Raw genomic sequence first — 20,201 nt, forward strand, 5'->3', positions numbered from 1 at the left:
CACAGGCTAAGTGGCTATGCAGTAGATAGCTATCCAAGACTGCAGATATCATGTAATTACTTCACTCCGTGACTATGCCATTCGTAATAAACTTGATTTACTGATAGTGGAACCTGCGGTTATTCCTAGAAAGAAGTGTAGTTGAATTCACCCCTCATCCATTTTTCTTGTTAACACCACAACACTGCATCACCTCCAGGCTGACAGTGACAAAGCGACAGCAGTAAATGGCTATCCAAGACTGCAGATATCATGTGATTACTTCACTCCATTACTGTACCATACTTAATAAACTTGATTTGCTGAATGTGAAACCTGTGCGTATCTCTAGAGAGGAGCTCAGTTGCGTTCACCCCTCAATTTTCCTAACACCGTACCACATCATCTCCCGGCGGACAGGTTGCCATGCTCTTGACAGTGACAGCAGTAGATGACTTTCCAAGACTACAGATATCATGTAATTACCGTATTTACTCGTTTAATGAACACATTTTTTGTTTTCACAATATCTGGCTTGAAGTTTGGGGTGTGTTCATTAAGCAGGGTAAAATTTTTGGCTCACATTCTCACGCGTCAAATTTGAATGTATGTCAAGCATATATGGCTACTCTCACATAATTCACCAATAAATGTGTTAGAAAAGTAAAACCAAAGGCTACCTACTTATCTTTTTTTTGATGAATGGGTGAGAAACATCGACTGTACACACGCATACAAAAATTTGGCAGAAATGCTATGCATCCTCCTCTCTCCCCCCTATCCAGAGTCAGAGTCGGTGAGCATGCATTGATCATCACTGAGTGCGGACTCACCTTTTTCTGAATTCTATAACATGTCTTTGCTTGCATCTAGTGCATTAGATATTCCTGTCTCCTTGAAGCTTTTCCTGAGGACATCGTTGGAAACCACGCTTCAGAAATCGAGCTGCACAGCATTTCTACTGATGGCCTGTTAATTTTGCCACCTGGAGTGAGTGCATGCTGTCCTCCAGACGTCCAGTTTGTGTACAGCCTTCAGACATTGTCCTTGAAGGGCTTGTTCAAAGACACATCCAAAGGCTGTAGCACTTAGGTGCGCCTGCCTGGAATTGCAGCAATGTCAGTACACAGGTCTCTGAACTTATTCTGTACACTTTCTACGAGGTGCCCGCGAAAGCTGTCCAAAACAAGCATCAACGGATAAAGGAAAACACCCGGCTGCCGACCCCAGACTGTTTCATTCCAATTCACCATTAGCTGCGTGGTCATCCAGCCTTTCTCTTGCGCCCTCGCGTAGATGTCTCAAGGGAAATTTTTCTGCAAAAGCGTCTTGCACTCTCTTGCAGAAGCGTCTTGCAGTCGAGAAAGGCAGCAGTTTACCCCCACCTGCTGTCACTTCCAACATAACAGTGCATCACTGTTTCTCGACACCAGATGTCTTAATAAGCACACTTCATGCACCTTTCTGTTCTACAGTCGTGTTTTGTGGCATGTTGAAGCAGAGAGGAGTTTGGTCTGCATTCCCAATCTGAGACTGAATAAAGTTTTTTTGTTGTCGAAGGCATATAACAAAGTGGTCAAAATTCTCCACCTTGTCTTCGTAGGCAGAGGGCAAGTGTTGACACGTCATTGTTCGCCTTCTCAGGAAGAGTCCATACTGTTGCGTGAAGCGCGTTGTCCTGCCGGAACTTGACAATCTTCGATACCCTGCTCACGGGCAGTTCTGCGCGCCTCATGCTGCACTACCTCCAGGGACAGCGCACAAGCATCCTGTCGTGGGTCCCGTATGTACTGAACGAGTCACACCTCTACTTGCGGATACTTTCCAGACTTGGGCCCATGGAAGGCCTATCATGACTTATTAGTGGTTTGAAGTTCTTCCCGCTCATTTCGCCAGTAATGAATGAGAGTTTCTTCAACCCTGAAATGTCTGCCCGCATCATGGTTCCCATGCTCCAGTGCATATTGTACAGTGTTTAGCTTGAATGCAGCCATGTAGCTTGCGTGCTTTCCTGTTGTGGAACACAAAAGAATAGCACCAGTCCGCGCACCGCTTTCATCATGGCGAAATGTGGCGCATTGATGGTGATGACATTCTGACTTGTGTCGAGTCGCCCCCTGATATTGCACGTGTGGCTTCCGAGATTCTTGCAGCTTTCAGAGCTGCCACAGCGAAGCGCACGCATCCTCCAAGATTGCCACATTCAATTAATGATGATTTACGCTGCATGCCCCTACACAGATTGACAGTTCACCTGACTTTAGATGAACAGATGTTGGTGACCCATACCATCATCACCAGTGAAACATCCAGTGAGTACTATCGCAGTGCCGAGTTTGGGGTTCGTTCTTTACGTGAGGAAAATATAAATTCAGATTTTTGCGACTTATATGTGCATTCAATACGCGAAATGTTGAGTCACTTTAGCATACGCTAAAACGGATAAAGGTGAAAGCCTGCACACTCGCAAGACATTCAGTAAATTACTGGACATTCTCATTCGAATTTGTTATTACATCCTATTATTTATTTCCTCCCATCAAAGGTCCTGGGTTCAAGTACGTTAACTCTATCTTAATTAACTGTCATTTAAATAACTTTGCCTTAACACCAAAGGTCATGGGTTGAACCGTCAGTGGTACAGGGTGTCTACCAACCAGGAAAACCGGGAATTCTCAGATTTTAAGTAGTCTGAAAAAACTCGGGAGAAAATCAGGGAATTTGTGCTTCTATCAGGAAAAATAAGCAATAACTTTATTGAAAGGGAACGAAAGTCGCAGTAATGCTGGCTCGAGTAACACAGAGGAATCGTAACGAATGGTTTTTGATGCCACATTATCGGCTGAGGAGTTGTCAGAGTACAGTCAACGAGCGACTTTCCGGACGGACGACTTCGTGACACCACTACGTACCCCATAGGGTCAATGTATAAGAACGTTGAAAATTTCGGACACAAGAACCCTTTGCCGTCCGATTTTCCTGACTTTTTGCCGTGACTGCAGGTCTGAAACGGCATTAATGAAAGCCACAATCGCTGCCATTTTGATAACCTTGCCACCTCGAACCGGCACACTCGCATGCAGATCCGCTGGCAGCCGTAGCCACCACCGCGGCAATGCTAGGCCTAGTTGCTTCGAGGTTCGGTATTAAGCTCCTTGCAGTTCTGTGCGATGTTTTTCATTGAAACAATTAGCCGCTCTCAGCAATGACACCGTCACTGCCTTTGTGATCATCGCTGTTGGCTTTGAAGTTCGGAAAGCACAGTGCGTTGAGAGAGAGAGAGAGCGAGAGAAACTTTATTTTGGTTCCTTCAAGGATTTAGCGTCTCGAGGTCTCGGTCGTCTTGGGCGCCGGCGACTTGGAGCCTCTTCCAGCAAGGGTGGGCCCCTATTCCAGGGCTCCACTGAGCCTAGCTACCTGACTAGCGTGCTGCACTAAGGCCCTTTGGGCCGTGAGCTCGCAGCTGGTAAGCAGACTCTCCCATTGCTCCGCACTCGGGTTATTGTGTTGGTGGAATGATTTATTGTGTTTACATTCCCATGTGACATGGTATAGTGTGGGTGTGGCCCCGCACCATGGGCAGGTGTCTCTATATTGTGTTGGGTACATTTTGTTTAGGATGTATAAATTTGGGAAGGAGTTTGTCTGCAATCTGCGCCAACTCGTTGCTTCCTCCTGCGTTAGAGCTTTGTGGGGTGGGGGATATTTGGCTCTCGTCCCTCTGTATAAGTTTAAGATTTCTGTGTATCCTCCCTCACAAGCGTGTGGGTGATACTCTGGGGTGTGCGACTGCTCTGCTCGGCACGTGGTCTCTCGAGCTAGGCTGTCTGCCCTTTCGTTACCCTGTATGCCTGCGTGGGCCGGAATCCAAATTTACTTGTGCGTAACGTTCCTCTCGGCGAAGTTGGCTCCGCCAAGAATTCTGAGGGCGGCTTTGCTAATCCTGCCCCTCGTGTAATTTCTGCACGCTTCCTTTGAGTCTGTTAAGATGTTTAGAGGCCTGCCTGTCCTATATCCTTCTACTGCCGCCAGTGCCACGGCAATTTCTTCGGCCTCCGCTGTGTCGGCTGCCTTTGCCGTCGCACATGTGATCAGATTCCCGTCGCCGTCCACCACCACCGCCGTGGCCGTGCGCTTCCCTTCTCGCGGGTACGTGGCAGCATCCGTGTACACCGTGTTCTCTAGTAGCGTAAGTGTCTTTTCCACGTACTCGGCTCGCGCCTGCCTTCGGCTCTCGTGGAGGTTGGGGTCCATGTTCTTAGGTACTGGCCTAACGCTTATTGTTTTTCTTAAGCAGTCGGGCACGTCTGCGTATCTATCTACGTGTTCACTCGTGTCCTGTCCCAGCCTAGTCAGGAGCGCTCTCCCTGCAGGGGTGCTTTTGAGTCTGGCTTTTTGCGTTTCAAGCAGGGCTTCCGCCAGTTCGCTGAAAGTGTTGCTGATGCCCCCAGTTGGAGCAGTTTTTCGTTTGAAGTGTTTTTTGGCAGATGGAGAGCAGTCTTGTATGCTTTCCTGATTATCGTGTCCGCCTGTTCCCTCTCTCCTTTGGTCATCGCGTGGTACGGTAGCGAGTAGATGACTCGGCTGACGACCAGGCTGCCGACGAGTTTGTGTGTCTTCCTCTTTAGTGCGTTGAATAATGCCGGTTTCCGAAAGCCAGCTTTGCCTCATTACAGCTATGTTACGCTGTAAAGCACAATTGTGGGAAGGGCAACTGTCACGGGACACAGCATGTATTTCTTAATTATGCACGCGTGCACCCGCCATCTCCCATCATAGTATGAGCTACGATATGCCTAATAAGTGTACTGGCAGGCCTTCAGAGGTTTTTCGGATGTGCCTGTGGCAATTTGAGCCCTTAAGGGCTGTAAAAGACATGCATTCATTTTTTCAGATGCTTTCGTGGCCCCTAGGGAGTCCGAAAAATCGGTCGCTAACTGTACAACTGTCCAAGAGGATACTTCAGATAGTCCGTGTGGCGAATACGCAGCCGAAGGAGAATAAGAAGACAAGGGACCTACGCATTGAGAAATGAACGGGAAAGGAAGCATGCCGACGCATTTTTGAAGGAGCTTGCCCTCTAAAAGCAAAGTGTTGGCTGACGCTGAGATACAGCTGCCCCTCATCCAAGCAAAAAAAAAAAAAAAAGAAAAAAAGAAAAACCTCTTTAAAACGGTGAAACGCAACACTGTGGCGTTGTGTGTGGGCTGAGAGCATGTCAGGACAGTTGAGGTTGACTTACCAGCTGTTGTGAGAGAATCTCACTTTATGAGAGAATCATGAAGTTCGGGCCTTAAACCAATTAGCTTGCTATCACTTGATTGAAAAAGCTCATATTCAAAAATATTCTGGATGCATCTCTTTCTTATTCGCATTTGAGAATGGTCGACTCGATTTGCAATAGGTTTTACTATTTCTCTCGAAGATATTTTATTCGCTGTGCATTTTACTAACCCTTCCCTTCTGTTTTCTTTTTGAATAAAATAAACACTATCCCTTACTATTCAAACTGGATTAAGTTGTTTTTTTGTTTTTAACATGCTTATTAGAGAGGGACACCATTGGGTGACATGATGTAGGGAGCCCGTCTTGACATAAAACAAAGTTCTGTGTCACTCAGGGAATATTGCAAAGGCACTCAGGGAAAACTTGGAAAAATCAGGGAATTTGGAAATGCCACCTTGGTAGATACCCTGGTGGTGGCACCATGAATTTTGGTGCTACTGAATTTTAGTCCCCCCAAAGGTCGTGGGTTCGAGTGCCTTAACTCTGTCCCTAGCGTGCCCATTGTGCATCGTTAGCCCACTAACGATGGTTTGAAGCACCATTTTCTAGACCTTCCATGCGGATTACGGACATACTGTGCTATCAGATGTGAAGGAGGAGAACTATATTATTTTATTATCGCGAGATGCTCAAGATACAAGCCGCTGCGAGAACGACGAAGTGGGTCTGTGCCCTTGGCGTGAGTGAGTGTCGGACTGGCTCTCTGGCTCCAGTGTAAATAGCCTGTAAATAGCCTCTTTCGTCTGTGTCTTTCCACACGTAACATTCTGGTGGAGGTTAGCGATCCCCGTCCTCTCCACGGAACTCCAAAGGGGTCGGTACATCGAGCTTGTCACCATGCCTTCCGGTGACGAGCCCGCGTCTGCAACGGCTTCGGCCTGTCTGACTGCTCCAATTGTCACGGTTGCCCAACATCGCGACCCTGGTGAGTTCTCTGGCCTGGAGGGACAGGATGTTGACGAATGGATCAACCTTTATGAACATGTCAGCATTAATAACAGGTGGGACCCAACCATTATGCTCGCCAATGTCATCTTTTATCTTGGTGGCACCCCATGCGTGTGGCACCCAACGCATTACAACGAGATAACTACGTAGTAGGGACAGTTTCAAAGAAAAGCTACAGGAACTGTTCAGCGACCCCATTGGGCACAAGGTTGCCATGAGAAAGGCTCTTGCGTCTCGTGTTCAGACACCTACAGAGCCATACGTTTTATATATACTCAACGTCTTTGCTCTGTCGCAAAGCTGACGATGCTGTGTCTGAAGCAGATGAAGTGGCACATGTGCTAAAAGGCATCGCCGACGACGCTTTCAATTTGCTTGTTTCTGGCAACATCTCGACTATCCGCGCCATCATAAAAGAATGCCGTCGCCTTGAACAAGTGAAGAGCCACCGTATCTCACACCACATCACACGGCTACCCAACACTGCTGCTATGTCGACATGTGAGGGTCGACATTGTCAGCCTACCACCTGTGACGACGTAACCCCTATTGTTCGCCGCGAACTCGAGGCCGCCTGTTCGCCAGTGTTCTCGGCGACGCCTCCCAATCCACCAGCAACTACTATTGCAATGATTCAGGCTGTCGTCAAACAGAACTTTGAGAACATGGGTCTGAACTCCGTGTGTTCAACTTCTCATTCAGTGTTTCCCCAGTTCTCTAGCGGCCCTCCTCGTCCCCGGCACTCTTTTTCTGCCACATCTCACCGCAGCCCGTCCGAATGGCGTACCCCTGATGACAGGCCAATCTGCTTCCACTGCTGTCGCATTGGCCACGTCGCTTGTCACTGCCACAACCGATGGCCACCACCTCCTCGGACATACGCCGCCGCTTATTCCCGCACCATTGGCCCTTCTGTTCCCTATACTACCCGCCATGAACCCACTACCGCTGATGCTCCTGCTCCGAACATTCGCTACAGCCACTCGCCCTCACCTCGACGCCATCAGTCTCGTTCGCCCCAACCCCGTCGCTTCTCTTCGCCACCTATCGCCTCCCGGATCCAGCCGGGGGAAACTAGGCACTGCAGCTTCTGGAGGTGAAGCTGCGTTGTTGACCCTGCCCTCAAATCCTCTGCTCACGTTACCTACGAACCTAAACCTTCTTGGCGTTGACGTTGACGGCTATCCTGTCACAGCACTCATCGATACAGGAGCACATCTTTCTATTATGAGTGCTGCCTTCTGACGACGACCGAACAAGCTCCTCATCCCATCGTCGGCACGTGACGTCCGCGTTGCAGATGGTGGTACTGTGCCTATCATCGGAATGTGTATGGCACGTGTTAGCATCACTGGCGCCACACTCCTGTGCTCTTTACCACCACGCTCCTGTGCAATGAGCAATCTTCGTGATTGCTCATTTTCCCTAGCACATGTAGTTCTCGAAATAGTATACAAAGGCAACCAGAAACGGAGCGAGCGCCTTCGTCCTTAACATATACTGCCCCCCAGCCAAAGGCGGGCAAACATAGGAAAACTCTTTACAGTCAGTCCCCTGGTAATCATAGGCGACTTTAGCGCTCAGAACATGCTGTGGAGGTACCAGAGGCAGGATTGGAAGGTTCTCCAGCTACAAACACTAATTGAGCACTGTCACCTCACACTCATCACAGACCCGAACATACCAACGAGGGAAGGAAACAGTGTAACACGTGACACCACTCAACCTCGCCTTCATCACTCAAACCATGCGAGCCGAATGGCTCAACACACTCGACGACATAGGCAGCGATCACTACTTAATAAACATAACACTGCAGACTGGACGTCTACGCAGGCAGATCGGCACAGCTAAACTCACTGACTGGCGAAAAATAAGAAAGCCCAAGAACAGGACGCCGACACAATCTCGAACCTGGAAGACTGGTGCGACAACCTCCGTCATCATAAACAACGCCACACAAAGGAAATCGCCAGAACGGAAGAGACTCCAGATGTGGATCCCCACTTACTACACCTGTGGGATGCCAAACGGGGCCTTACCCGTTGTTGGAAAAAACAGAAATATAACAGGAAACTGAATACGCGCATAGCACAAATAACAGCGGAAGCAGAAGAACATTCCATGCAACTCACCTCTGCGAACTGGTATAGATTCTGCGACTCTTTTGGTGGCACGCTGGACACGGCCAAGACGTGGCACATCCTCAAAGCCATCCTGGACCCCACCAAAATCAAAGGAGGACACTGGGCTCTGGAACGGTTACTACACACCTACCCAGGCAGCCAACAAGACCTCATCGATGCCATCAAGACCGAGTGCTATGGAGATCCCGCTCCCACACAACCATGTAGAACACCCTACACAGGAAGAGCCAACCCACTAATAGACGAGCCTATCACAGAAAACGAAATGACAGCAGTCATCGCAGCCACCACCCGTAACACAGCGGCTGGCACGGACCAGATCAAGAACTCCACGATCAGAAACCTGAGCGACAAGTCTATCTCGCGCTCACGGCCTTTCTCAACCAACACTGGGAACAAGGTACGATGCCAGCGATGTGGAAACAGGCACGAATAATTATGATCTCCAAACCAGGCAAGAAATTGTCAATTGAAAACCTCGGACCAATGTCGCTCACGTCCTGCCTCGTCGAGGTGTACGAAAAAATTATACACACGAGACTACAGAGACACTTGGAAGATAACAAACACCTGCAGGACACCATGTTCGGTTTCCGCACAGGCCTGTCCACACAAGATGTGCTACTCCAAATCAAGGAAGAAGTCCTCGGCAACTTTTCCCGCAGCGGCGAACACGTCCTCCTAGAAGGGCTGACCAACACCAACTGCGGCGGGCGAACGTACAAGTATGTTCAGAGCTTCGTGAGCAACCGCACGGCAGAGCTGAAAATGGGAGAGATCCAGACTCCAGTGTACCACCCTCCCAACAAGGGCTCACGACAAGGTGCTGTCATCTCTCCCATGCTGTTCAACGCCATGATCGGCCTCGTAAGCAAACTGCAGGACGTAGCAGGTCTTCACCACGCAATCTATGCAGACGACATGATACTATGGACCACAACAGGGTCCCTCGTTGAAAAAGAAGAACGGCTGCAAACTGCAGCAAATCTCGTCCAAGAATACGCCAGCCAACGGGACTACAATGCTCCCCCGAGAAATCTGAGCTCCTACGAGTCTATCGAGGCCGAGGTAAATACAGTCCCCACATACCCAACAAGAAGACTTGAGGTACGCCTCAACGGGGGCCTCATACCAGAGAAGCTATTGCTTAGGGTGCTGGGCATGTGGCTGCAGTCCAACTAGCGGGCCACACACACCCTTACACTACTTCAAACCAGTGTCAAGGTGATATCACGCATGATCTCCCGCGTAACATCCAAGAAAAGAGGCATGAAGGAAAGGGACACCCTCCAACTGTTCAGAAGCCTGGTGATGAGCAGAATCACATACAGCCTGCCCTACTACCTCCTCACACAGTCCAGAGACGAAGCAGGCTGACACACTTGAGGATGGCTTTCAAGACCGCTCTCCGCCCGCCAATGAGTACATTGACAGAAAAATTATTGGCGCTAGGGTTGCATAACACCCTCAGCGAACTGACAGAAGCCCTTTACGGCTCACAACAACAGACTTGCGCGGACTCGCACCGGCCGGCACGTCCTACAAACCTTGGAGTTCCCAGCTATAACAATACGAACCCAAGAAACCTGCTTGATACCTCGTCACGTCCAGGACAGGTTTCACATTGCCCCGATGCTATGCAACATGGACCCTAACCTACACTCAGGCAGGAGGAAAGCAAGGGCCCAGTACATGGAGCAGGCGTTCAGGTTCAATACCACGGCCCGTTTTACGGACGCCGCCATGTATGGGATGAACAACAAGGGTGCAGTGGCAGTGGCATGCGACCACCGAGGCCACGTTACCTCCGCTGCGACCTGCCCCTGCACGATTGCAGAAGCCGAAGAGCTGGCCATCGCGTTAGCCATCGGCAAGGGCCTACACGCAAACCAACCACTGACGATCTTCATGGATTCCGAACAGGCCTGCTGCAGCTTCCTACAGGGAAGAATTGGAAGACCTGCTGCACAAGTCCTCGCCCGAATACTCAAGGGGGATCCTGAGGACTCTACCACCCAAACCATCATCTGGATACCGGGCCACACTGGCATCACGGGCAACCTGCAGGCCGACAGAGCAGCTCAAGGATTCGTACATAACTGAGCACTCATCATGCCGGCTGCACAAGACCTGGACCCTGTCGACCTCGAGTATTCAGCCATTGTGAACTACCACAGAGGGCATCGCTTGTGATATCCACCACCCCATAGAAATCTAAAGACGCTGCTGCCTGATGCTGCTGCCTGGCGTAGGCTCCAGACAGTCACTTATACGAACCTACACATATTACATCGGATACACCCCACAGCCTACAGGGACCAATGCCCGTGGTGTGGGGCCACACCAACCCTATACCACATTACGTGGGAGTGCACACTACACAACATAGAACACCCAGACACGAACACCATGAGGGAACAATGGGAGGCACTGCTGTCTAGCTCGGCCCTCGACGACCAGCTCAAGCTGATACAGAGAGCTGAGAAGATGGCAAGAGCCAGCGGAGCCCTGGACTAGGGGCCCCGACCATTAGCGGTTTTTGTGATTATTCTTTTAATAAAGTTTATCTATCTATCTATCTAGCTATCTATCTTGCCTGTGTAAGTATTGAAGAAAAGTTTAAGTTGTAAATATTTTCGTCGGTTCTCGAGAAGTGGCCATCCAAAGTTAACACGTATTTGTGGTGAGCTCTGAGTGAAATCATAGTTGGCGGTAACCAACCGGTCGGCGCGTTTTTGTATTCGTTCCAGTTGATTAATGCCTGTGCTTGTCTCTGGGTCCCAGGCAGAGCTGCTGTACTCTAACATAGAACGAAGGTTTGTTAAATAAAGCGTTTCCTTTACCTTATGGGGGGCTCTCCAGAAATTGTTTTAGAAAATTTAACATACGACTAGCCTTAGGTGCCACGCTCTCTATATGGTCATTCCAAGAAAGATTATTTTTAAAGACAACGCCTAAGTACTTGCAACCACTTACCTCAATCAATGGTTCAGTGTTAAAAAAGCAATTTTTAACAAGCAGTACCCTCGTGTTAGTGAAGCGAATGACATTGCTCTTGGCAGAGTTTAGTTTCATGCTCCAGCTGTCACACCACGGGGACACTGTTAGGTCATTTTGTAAGATACTTGAATCGGCAGGGGACGTAATGGCGCAATATATGCAACAGTCATCAGCATACAGGCGTATGTGACTGGAAAGATGCATTCCTATGTCATTTATTAATATCGGAAATACCAGGGGGCCCATGGCGGACCCCTGTGGAACGTCCGATAAGACTTCAGTCTCTGATGAGGTCAGTCCCTGAAGGACAACACGCTGCTTTCTACCAGTCAGATATGCCTCGAGCCATTTCATCAATGATGCTGGAATTTTGATGGCAAACAATTTTGTCATTAGAAGGTTATGTGCAACAGAGTCAAAAGCTTTCTGAAAATCCAGAAATACACAGTCAACCTAGTGTCCGTTATTTATTGATGATGCGATATAGAATTCGATTAGCTGAGTGTCACACAAGAACCCCCGGCAAAACCTATTTTGTGTGGGGCAAAAGAATCCGTTGCTCTGTAAGTTACTCGTTAAGTTGGTATAAATTATATGCTCTAGTAGCCTACATGAGATTACAATTAGTGGAATAGGTCTGTAATTTTTTGTCTGTCTTGTCGCCGCCTTTAAATACAGGTACTACGTTAACACTTTTCCAATCTTTAGGCGGGGACCCCTCTTTGATAGATGCTTGAAAACATCTGCAAACAGTCGAACAGTTGAGGAACGAAGGCAAGTAGGAAGATCATTAATATAAATAAAGAAGAGCAGAGGGCCCAAAACGGACCCTTGCAGGACCACCAGATGTTACGGCAGAATTAGGTGAAGAGAAGTCGTTAGCCGTCACATACTGACTATGGCTAGAGAAATTTCTTAATCCGTGTAAGTACATTGGGGTCTATGTTAAGTTGATTAAGCTTGAAGATAAGTAGATCGTGTGAGACGCAGTCAAATGCTTTAGCAAAATCTAAATATATGCAATCAGTATCAAAGTCATGATCCGTAGTAATAAACAAATTGTTAGTAAAACATAGCGATTGCATTTCGCACTAAACTGCTTTACGGAATCCATGCTGATAAATACTGAAGAAAGAATTGGACTCAAGGAATTCAATGAGGTGCGAGTATATTATATTGTCACGGCTCACTGGAGACAGTAGCGGAGAGCGCTATTTAATAGAGAGCATTAGGGCAAATGCTGACTCCAGGCTTCTCTAGCGCCTCGCTTGCACACACGAGGTGGTCTTTTTCATCGTAAACGTGGTTGGGCACAGATGGCGTCGTGGCATTTGCCCCCCTCCAGAAGGAGCATCGTCCCGATGCTCGGCGGGTAGCATCCAGTGTCCAGCAAACCAGAGAGTGTCCATGTCATTCAGAAAAATAAGGTTTCATGCACACCACGTGCACAGTCTCAGGCAGGTCCTGACAGCGCCTCAAGCAGGATGGGTGGTCAGGAACGACTTCATAGTTGACGTCGCTAAGGCGTCGTAGAACTTTGTATAGTCTGAAGTATCGGCGCAGAAGTTTCTCCGCGAGGCCTCGGCGGCGTACTGGAGCCAAAACCCAGGCTCTCTGGCCGGGCTGGTAGAAGACGCATCGATGGTGTTGATTGTAACGTCGGGCATCACGGTCTTGCTGGCTAGCTATGCGAACGCGCGCGAGCTACCTTGCTTCTTCGGCATGCTCTGTAAAATCTGCGGCATCAGTCTCGGAATTGCTGGAATCATGAGGAAGCATAGCATCCAGCATTGTAGTCACCTCTCGACCGTGGAGGAGACTGAATGGCGTCATTCTTGTTGTTTCTTGCCGAGCCGTATTGTAAACAAACGTTGCGTAGGGTAATATTTGGTCCCAATCTTTGTAAGTCCATTGCTTTACAGGTGATAGGCTGTCGTCCTTCTGTGTGCCGTGCCACTGAGGGTGAGTACAGTTTGCAGAAGTTCAGCCATGAATGCGGTTCCCCCGTTGGTTACGATGACCGCTGGAGCACTGTGCCTCAGGACGACGTTTTCGATGAACTGTGTGGCCTTGGCTGCCGTGCTGCTAGGAAGTCTCTTGGTTTCAGCATATCGCGTGAGGTAATCTGTCGCGACTATGACCACTTATTTCCAGCAGCAGATATTGGGAATGGGCCCAAAAGGTCCATCCCAATTTGTGCAAACGGTGCAAATGCAATAGTCCGGCAGGTTTCGTAGCTGGCACTTTTCGTCGCTGACAGTCAAGGCACATTCGAACGTAGTACTTCACCTGTGCTGCGAGCCGTGGCCAGTAACACTTCTCTTTGATCCGTGCTAATGTTCTTGTGTAGCCCAAGTGACCGGAGGTAGCTTCATCGTGACAGGCCTGCAAAATTTCATTGCGGAGGGTTTTAGGGACGACTAGTAGGTATCTCTTCCCTGTTAAAAAGAAGTTTCTCCTAAAAAGAACACTGTTGCGTAGACAGAATGATGACAGGTGCCTTGAGAACAATCCGGACTTGTTTGTGGTGCGGCCTTCTAAAAAATCAATTAGTGACGCGAGCTCCTGGTCCTCTTGCTGTTGTTGAGAGATGGTGGCCTCATCAGCAACTCCTTAAAAACCTGCGGATTCGTCATCATCTCCGCCTGATGACTCGATCGGTGATCTGGAAAGGCAGTCGGCGTCTAAGTGCTGCCTTCCCGATTTATAGACCACTGTCATATCGTACTCTTGAAGCCGTAGGCTCTAGCGTGCCAAACGTGCAGATGGATCTTTCATGTTGGTCAACCAACAGAAAGAAATGTGGTCACTTATAACTTGAAGTGGGCGGCCGTATATGTACGGGCGGAACTTGGTAACTGCCTATGTGGTACTCGGTGGTGGAGTTGTTCGATTCAGCACGTGACAATGTTCTACTTGCGTAAGCGATGACTCGCTCAGCGCCGTCTTGCCGCTGAACAAGCACGGCGCCTAGACCTATGTTGCTGGCATCGGTGTGGATCATTGTCGGCGCATCCACGTCAAAGTGGGCAAGAACAGGCAGAGTTCGTAGAAGGTGCTGCAACTCATTAAATGCCGCCTCCTGCTCCTCGCCTCACACAAACATGACATCTTCTCTGGTTTAAGCAGGTGAGCGGTGAGGCAATGTGCGCAAAACCCGCAATAAATCGCCGGTAATATGTGCATAGGCGCAGGAAGCGTCTGACTGCCTTGTTGTCTGTAGGCCTTGAAAACTTTGCGACAGCTGCGATTTTCTCAGGATCAGGTCTGACACCTGTGTGACTTACTATGTGGCCGAAAACTGTAGTTCTTCATAGCCAAAATGGCACTTTTCAGGTTTTAAGGTAAGCCCAGCGGACCGTATAGCTTGAAGAACTGACCGTAGCCATCTGATATGTTCATCAAATGTGGCAGAATATACAATGACATCGTATAGGTAGACTAAGCAAGTCTTCCACTTAAGGTCTGAGAGAACAGTATTTATTAGTCTTTGAAACGTGGCTGGGGCGGAACACAAACCAAAAGGGAGAATTTTGAATTCATAGAGCCCATCAGGCGTTACAAAAGCAATCTTTTCGTGATCCCGCTCATCGACCTCTATTTGCCAGTATCCACTTTTTAAGTCCATCGATGAGAAGTACCGTGCATGCCGTAGCCTGTCGAGGGAATCGTCGATGCGTGGTAAGGGATACACATCTTTTTTTGTAACCCGATTGAGCTTGCGATAATCGATACAAAACCGCAGGCTACCATTCTTCTTCTTAACGAGTACCACGGGCGATGCCGAAGGGCTTTTTGACGGCTGGATGACATCTTCTAGCATTTTCTTGACTTGCTGCTGTATTGCCTCCCACTCTTTCTCAGCCACGCGATACGGATGCTGTCAGATGGGTATTGCTGTTTCCTCCGTAATGATTCGGTGTTTCGTCAGTGGTGTTTGACGCACTCTGGACGTTGTAGAGAAGCAGTCCTTAAAATCGTCAAGCAGTTCCCAGAGACTTTGTTTCTGTTGCAGCGCTAAACCTGGGTCAATGTCGACGACAGGTGCATGTGGCATCGTATCGGTGGTCGATTCCTCATTTACAACAAAGCAGTGTTGAACGTGGTCAATTTCATCAAAGTATGCCACAGCGGTGCCTTTACTGATGTGCTGGCATTCATTGGTAAAATTTGCCGGAAGTACCTCTGTGCGGTGCGACCACCGATTAAGCTTACGATACCACGAGCAATGGCAACACCCTAATGGAACAGAAGTGCAGTTAATTGTTCGGCTACACCATCCTTGTTCAACATTTCTCCCACACTGCTCTCACCATTCAAATATTATTAATACAGATGTTTTACTCTCTCTCTCTCTGCAACTGGCGGAGACAAGACTGCATGATAGTGGTGGTATGTAGACGTTGTCGGCGACACATAACGATGTACGTTGGCGCTCTTCGTCGTGGCTCGTGTCTGTACTAGTTCATAAGGTTATCTCGCCGTCCCGTATGCGCCGTCCCATGGCGGCGTACTCCTCCAAGAAGTCCATTACAAGGATGAGTGATCTGCAGCACTCCTTTAAAATCATAAAAGTTGCGACAAAAGCTGTATTGCTTATCTGGAGTCATGCAGTACATTTTCCTGTAGGTGTCATCATCTGGCCCCGGGAATTTCAAATATAAGGGCCCGTCCATGGCATTTTGACTTTAAGCCGGTCTGCCAACTGCTCACTCATTATGGAAAAGTCTGCGCCAGTATCAACTAAAGCTGTCACGTCGTGCCCATCAATCATTAAGAGTAGGTTGGCACTCACAAATTCGTCGGCGTTCCGTTTCTCCGGCTTGCTCTGCTCGTTTCTCAGTAATAATGGGCGACTTTTGGCGGTTTGATGACTTGCAATCTTCCCCTCGGCGGTCGCTGATTTCAGTTTCCCCGCCATGGGCTTGGAGAGCGGCCTCTTACCACGTCGGCAAAACTGCGACAGTTTGGCGAAGAATAACGCAACGGAGACGGCGAGCGTGACCGGAGATTAGCTGAGCTGCCTTGTTCCCGAGTGACACTGTCGTCGAAGCGTTGATGTCTCTCTGGAAACTGTGGTGGAGTGGCAGGTGACATTTCCTGGATGCCACCCTGGTGATGAGGGCAAAAACGATAAATGTGCCCTGGTTCGCCACATTGAAAACACAATGGTCGGCGATCAGCAGTTCGCCATACGTCGGTCCTGCGAAGCTGGGGTCGCCTGAAATGCTCCCTCTATGTTAGTACAGCCAACACCACTTGCCATCCATATCGTGCCTTTCCATAAAGAACATTATTTTGGGACAGGAACTGTCACTACAGCTCACTCCTCAACCCTTTTGTCTGCCATTCATTCCCAGCATGCTCTGCATATATGCCACCTTTTACATCGCAGTACAGTGTGGCCAGTAGGTGAGAAGTAGGCAAGACAGGTGGATCGAAAGAATTTACAAAATTCATATGAAATCTGTGCAACTCTCAAGCCTTACGTTTTGAAGAAATGATGAAAGTGGGCTGGAGAATGCACTTGGCAAATTTCATAGAGTTCCATTGGTGTCGAGAAATCGCCAGAGTTGCCCTTTATGTGGACAAGAAAAAAAAAGCATTCTGCTGCAGTCCACCAGTTTATATGAACCTCCACATTTTGTGTGATGGCTGATAAGTTTTGTTAAAAAATACCCTGGAAATTCCAAACACAAGCACTTGGCATGGTATTTCAGGCATTGCTTGTATTTAAAATGGCAAGGAAGCATTCCGTACATTTAACTAGGCAGGCTTGTTTTGGAGCCATGTGACGGATACTTTTCTGAAGCTGCCATGGCACTCATGCAGTGTACTAGTCCACTATGGTAACATAGTTTGTTCGGCTAAATCGCACATGATGCAATTAACAAAGCATGGCAAGAATCGAGGCTGAAATGTGAGGCACTTCATGCCTGCAACAATTTTGAGAGAACATGAGCAAAACGAGAACAAGGTGAATGCAGGAGCCAACATTTCAACAAGTCCACTTGTCGAAACGTTGGCTCCCGCTTTCACCTTGTTCTCGTTTTGCTCAGTCTTGAATTTCCATCCCCCTCCTTCCCTCTGTTTTCCCTGAATGCTGAGAGAGGTAAGTCGTCTCGCGGCTTTGGATCATCTTGTATTCCTCCTGTTTTTGAAGAAATACATCAATGGGGTTCTGCTGTATTGTGTTCTGTATTTTTAAATATCTTAAGATGAACTCTCTATTGTGTGGAAATGTAAGCAACCAGAAGAATACTGTGTGTTTTTCTGTATGTTTGCATCCATGTTAATATTAGCACCATGAGCATGAACTTTTCATGTGGTACATTGAGTTAACCCCTTTCATACCATGCTATTATCCCCAATTCTGACCAAGAAGGGCAAAATTATTTTTGAGGACCCCAGTTGCCAACATGCCTTTACTTCCTCAAAAAGCGTGAATTCACTTCTGCTTGTGCTGCCCCATGAATTGCGTGCTGCTGTCTACCAAAAGCTCTACAAAGCACTGAGATGAAACCATGTTGATCCATGACACTGCGAGAAAATTGAAAGTACAGTTGACAAGATGAGCTTATTCTTGGCCGCTTTTACCAGGAATGTGTGGACGAATTCGGCTCGTCCAAGGCATGGAAGGGGTTAAATCTCTTGTGGCGACAGGTTACCGAGTGTCAAAAAGAGCAGTTTTTCTTGCCGATTACGTTCACTTCAGGCAGGAAAGTTGTGCTGTCAGAGCTGCTAAAACAATACCATATGCTGCTGCCATTTTCACTGAGCCTTGAAGTGTAATAGAACAATTGCTGCCTTTTCCTACAAGTCAAGTGGTTGGTTTATTGGCCTGCTTGCTTGTTTGTTGGTGAGGATGTCACGTACAGTGCACTTTTCCCTTTAATTTTCAGGGAAGGTCAACCCTACTGTGAAAAAGACTACCAAAAGCAGTTCGGTGTCAAGTGTGCACATTGTGATCGGTTTATCTCTGGCAAAGTGTTGCAGGTATGTTTGTCATACACTGTTTTGTATGAGGAATTCTTCATTAAGGTGAAAATACTGTTGAATGTTGGGGCTTTAGGGGTATCGCTGACTGACTCCCTGGGATAACACATCGTTTTAGCTTATATAAACAATTGGGTGTCACTTTTAAAGATGGAAATCGCACAGAAATCAGATTTCTTTTTCTTTCTTCGCTGTTTGCCAGCCCATATTTGAGAATACTTTTGGTAATTTGCAAACTTAATCTATTATCGGAGGCAGTGGTATCTTCTTGGATGCCAAACACAATAAATTCATGCGAACATGTGACTAACCCATACATATATTCATTGGCAGGCATTATTTATAATTTGAAAAGAAACCACATAAACTAAAACAACCATTGGAGATGTGTTCTTTTTGTTCTCTGCACTTATTTAACACAGCAAAAAGAAGAGCTTAATAGTGCACATGGACATGCTTGCTTCGCAAAAATGTAGATGCTTTTCCTTGTGCACAAGCATCGTATTATGCATTGTGTGCATTTCTGTGTCCACCCTCTATGGCTGTCCTGTTCTTCCAGAAAAATTGATGGAATACCAGCCTGTCCAATCTGCCACCCTTCTTTGAACATAGTTAAGCAAACATCCTCTAAACGTTAGAGCTTCCATTTGCAGTTCGAAACAGTGTCAGTGCTGTATTCGCTTCCTTGCATACTATTGCAATTTAGAAGTGCAGGAAATTCGACATGCTATTTAGGTGCCAGAAACGTGACCTAATGGGCCATTATCACATTCTTCTAAAAGTGGCGAGTAAAAAAGCAATAAGGTGTTATTCACTCAGGTTGGCAGGCGTGTAATATATTGCATATGCGGGTTTTTGCTTGAGCGCCTCACAAAAAAAGTATATCGTATTTACATATGAATACAGTTGAACCCACTTATAACAATATTAGTTTTAACAATATATCAGATATAACAGTGAGCATCTGCAGTACTGTGAAGCTTTGTATGTGTTCTGTGGTAAAATAAACTGCTGAGTATACTTGGTTAAATCTGGCTACTGGGTGTCTGCGCCAAAAGGAAAAGTAATGAAAAAGCCTTTGCGCATGGCTAGCCTCCGTGTGTCTTACTCCCATCTTCCTTCCACCTCTCTGTGCTGTTTATTCATGTTTTGCTGGATTGGAAGGGAGACGGCAGATTGGTGCATGAGGCTGGCCATAACATAGGGATGGGGGCTGCCACTGCTTGAGTTTTTTTCCCCATGATTTCACATTCCTTTTCCTTTTGGCACAGACATCCAGTAGCCAGATTTAACCGTTATTTTATTATTGACATTTTGTGTTCATAAGTTATCTAACCCACCTCTGCCATGTCTCTAAATGAGATAGCAGTATTTGTAAATAAATAAGTAAATAAATAAATAAATAATGCAGCATGGGAACATTGTAGTAAGTGGTAAGGGGCACTTGAATGCTGCTGTAAGTGGGTTCGACTGTAATACAGTCGAACCCACTTATAATGGTACCGGTTTTAGCAATATATCTGTTATAACAATGAGAAGCTGCTGCACCGTCAACTTTTGGATGTTTTCCATGGTGAAATAACCTGCTTACTACAATGCCATGATGCCGCATTATTGGTTATGAAGTCTGGCTGCTGGGTGTCTTTGCCGAACGGTAGAGAAATGCGGAATCCTTGAGAAGAAAAAAAAACTAGAAATTTGAGCCGCTGAATGATTGCCCACTGCTCCAACAGATGCTGCGCACTCATTTTCCAGCCTTCTCCGTGCGCCTCTCTCCCGTCACCCTTCCACCCCTCTGAACACAAATGAGCTGCGCCGATAGCTCTATGCCATGCCACCCTCTGG

At 47.6% G+C, this 20,201-nt stretch overlaps 1 protein-coding gene across 6 annotated transcripts in view; it reads left to right on the top strand.

Moving 5' to 3' along the window:
• Positions 1-20,201, top strand: part of Unc-115a (actin binding LIM protein Uncoordinated 115a) — a 593,933-nt gene that overhangs the window by 237,681 nt on the left and 336,051 nt on the right. For all 6 annotated transcript variants that reach the window (XM_075676601.1, XM_075676603.1, XM_075676600.1 and 3 more), the window contains one exon: positions 18,263-18,356. In XM_075676601.1, the coding sequence (XP_075532716.1) occupies positions 18,263-18,356 (94 nt within the window). The remainder of the gene's footprint in view (positions 1-18,262; positions 18,357-20,201) is intronic.

The sequence above is a fragment of the Dermacentor variabilis genome, unplaced genomic scaffold (genome assembly GCF_050947875.1).
Source record: "Dermacentor variabilis isolate Ectoservices unplaced genomic scaffold, ASM5094787v1 scaffold_12, whole genome shotgun sequence".
Taxonomy (NCBI): Eukaryota; Metazoa; Arthropoda; class Arachnida; order Ixodida; family Ixodidae; genus Dermacentor; species Dermacentor variabilis.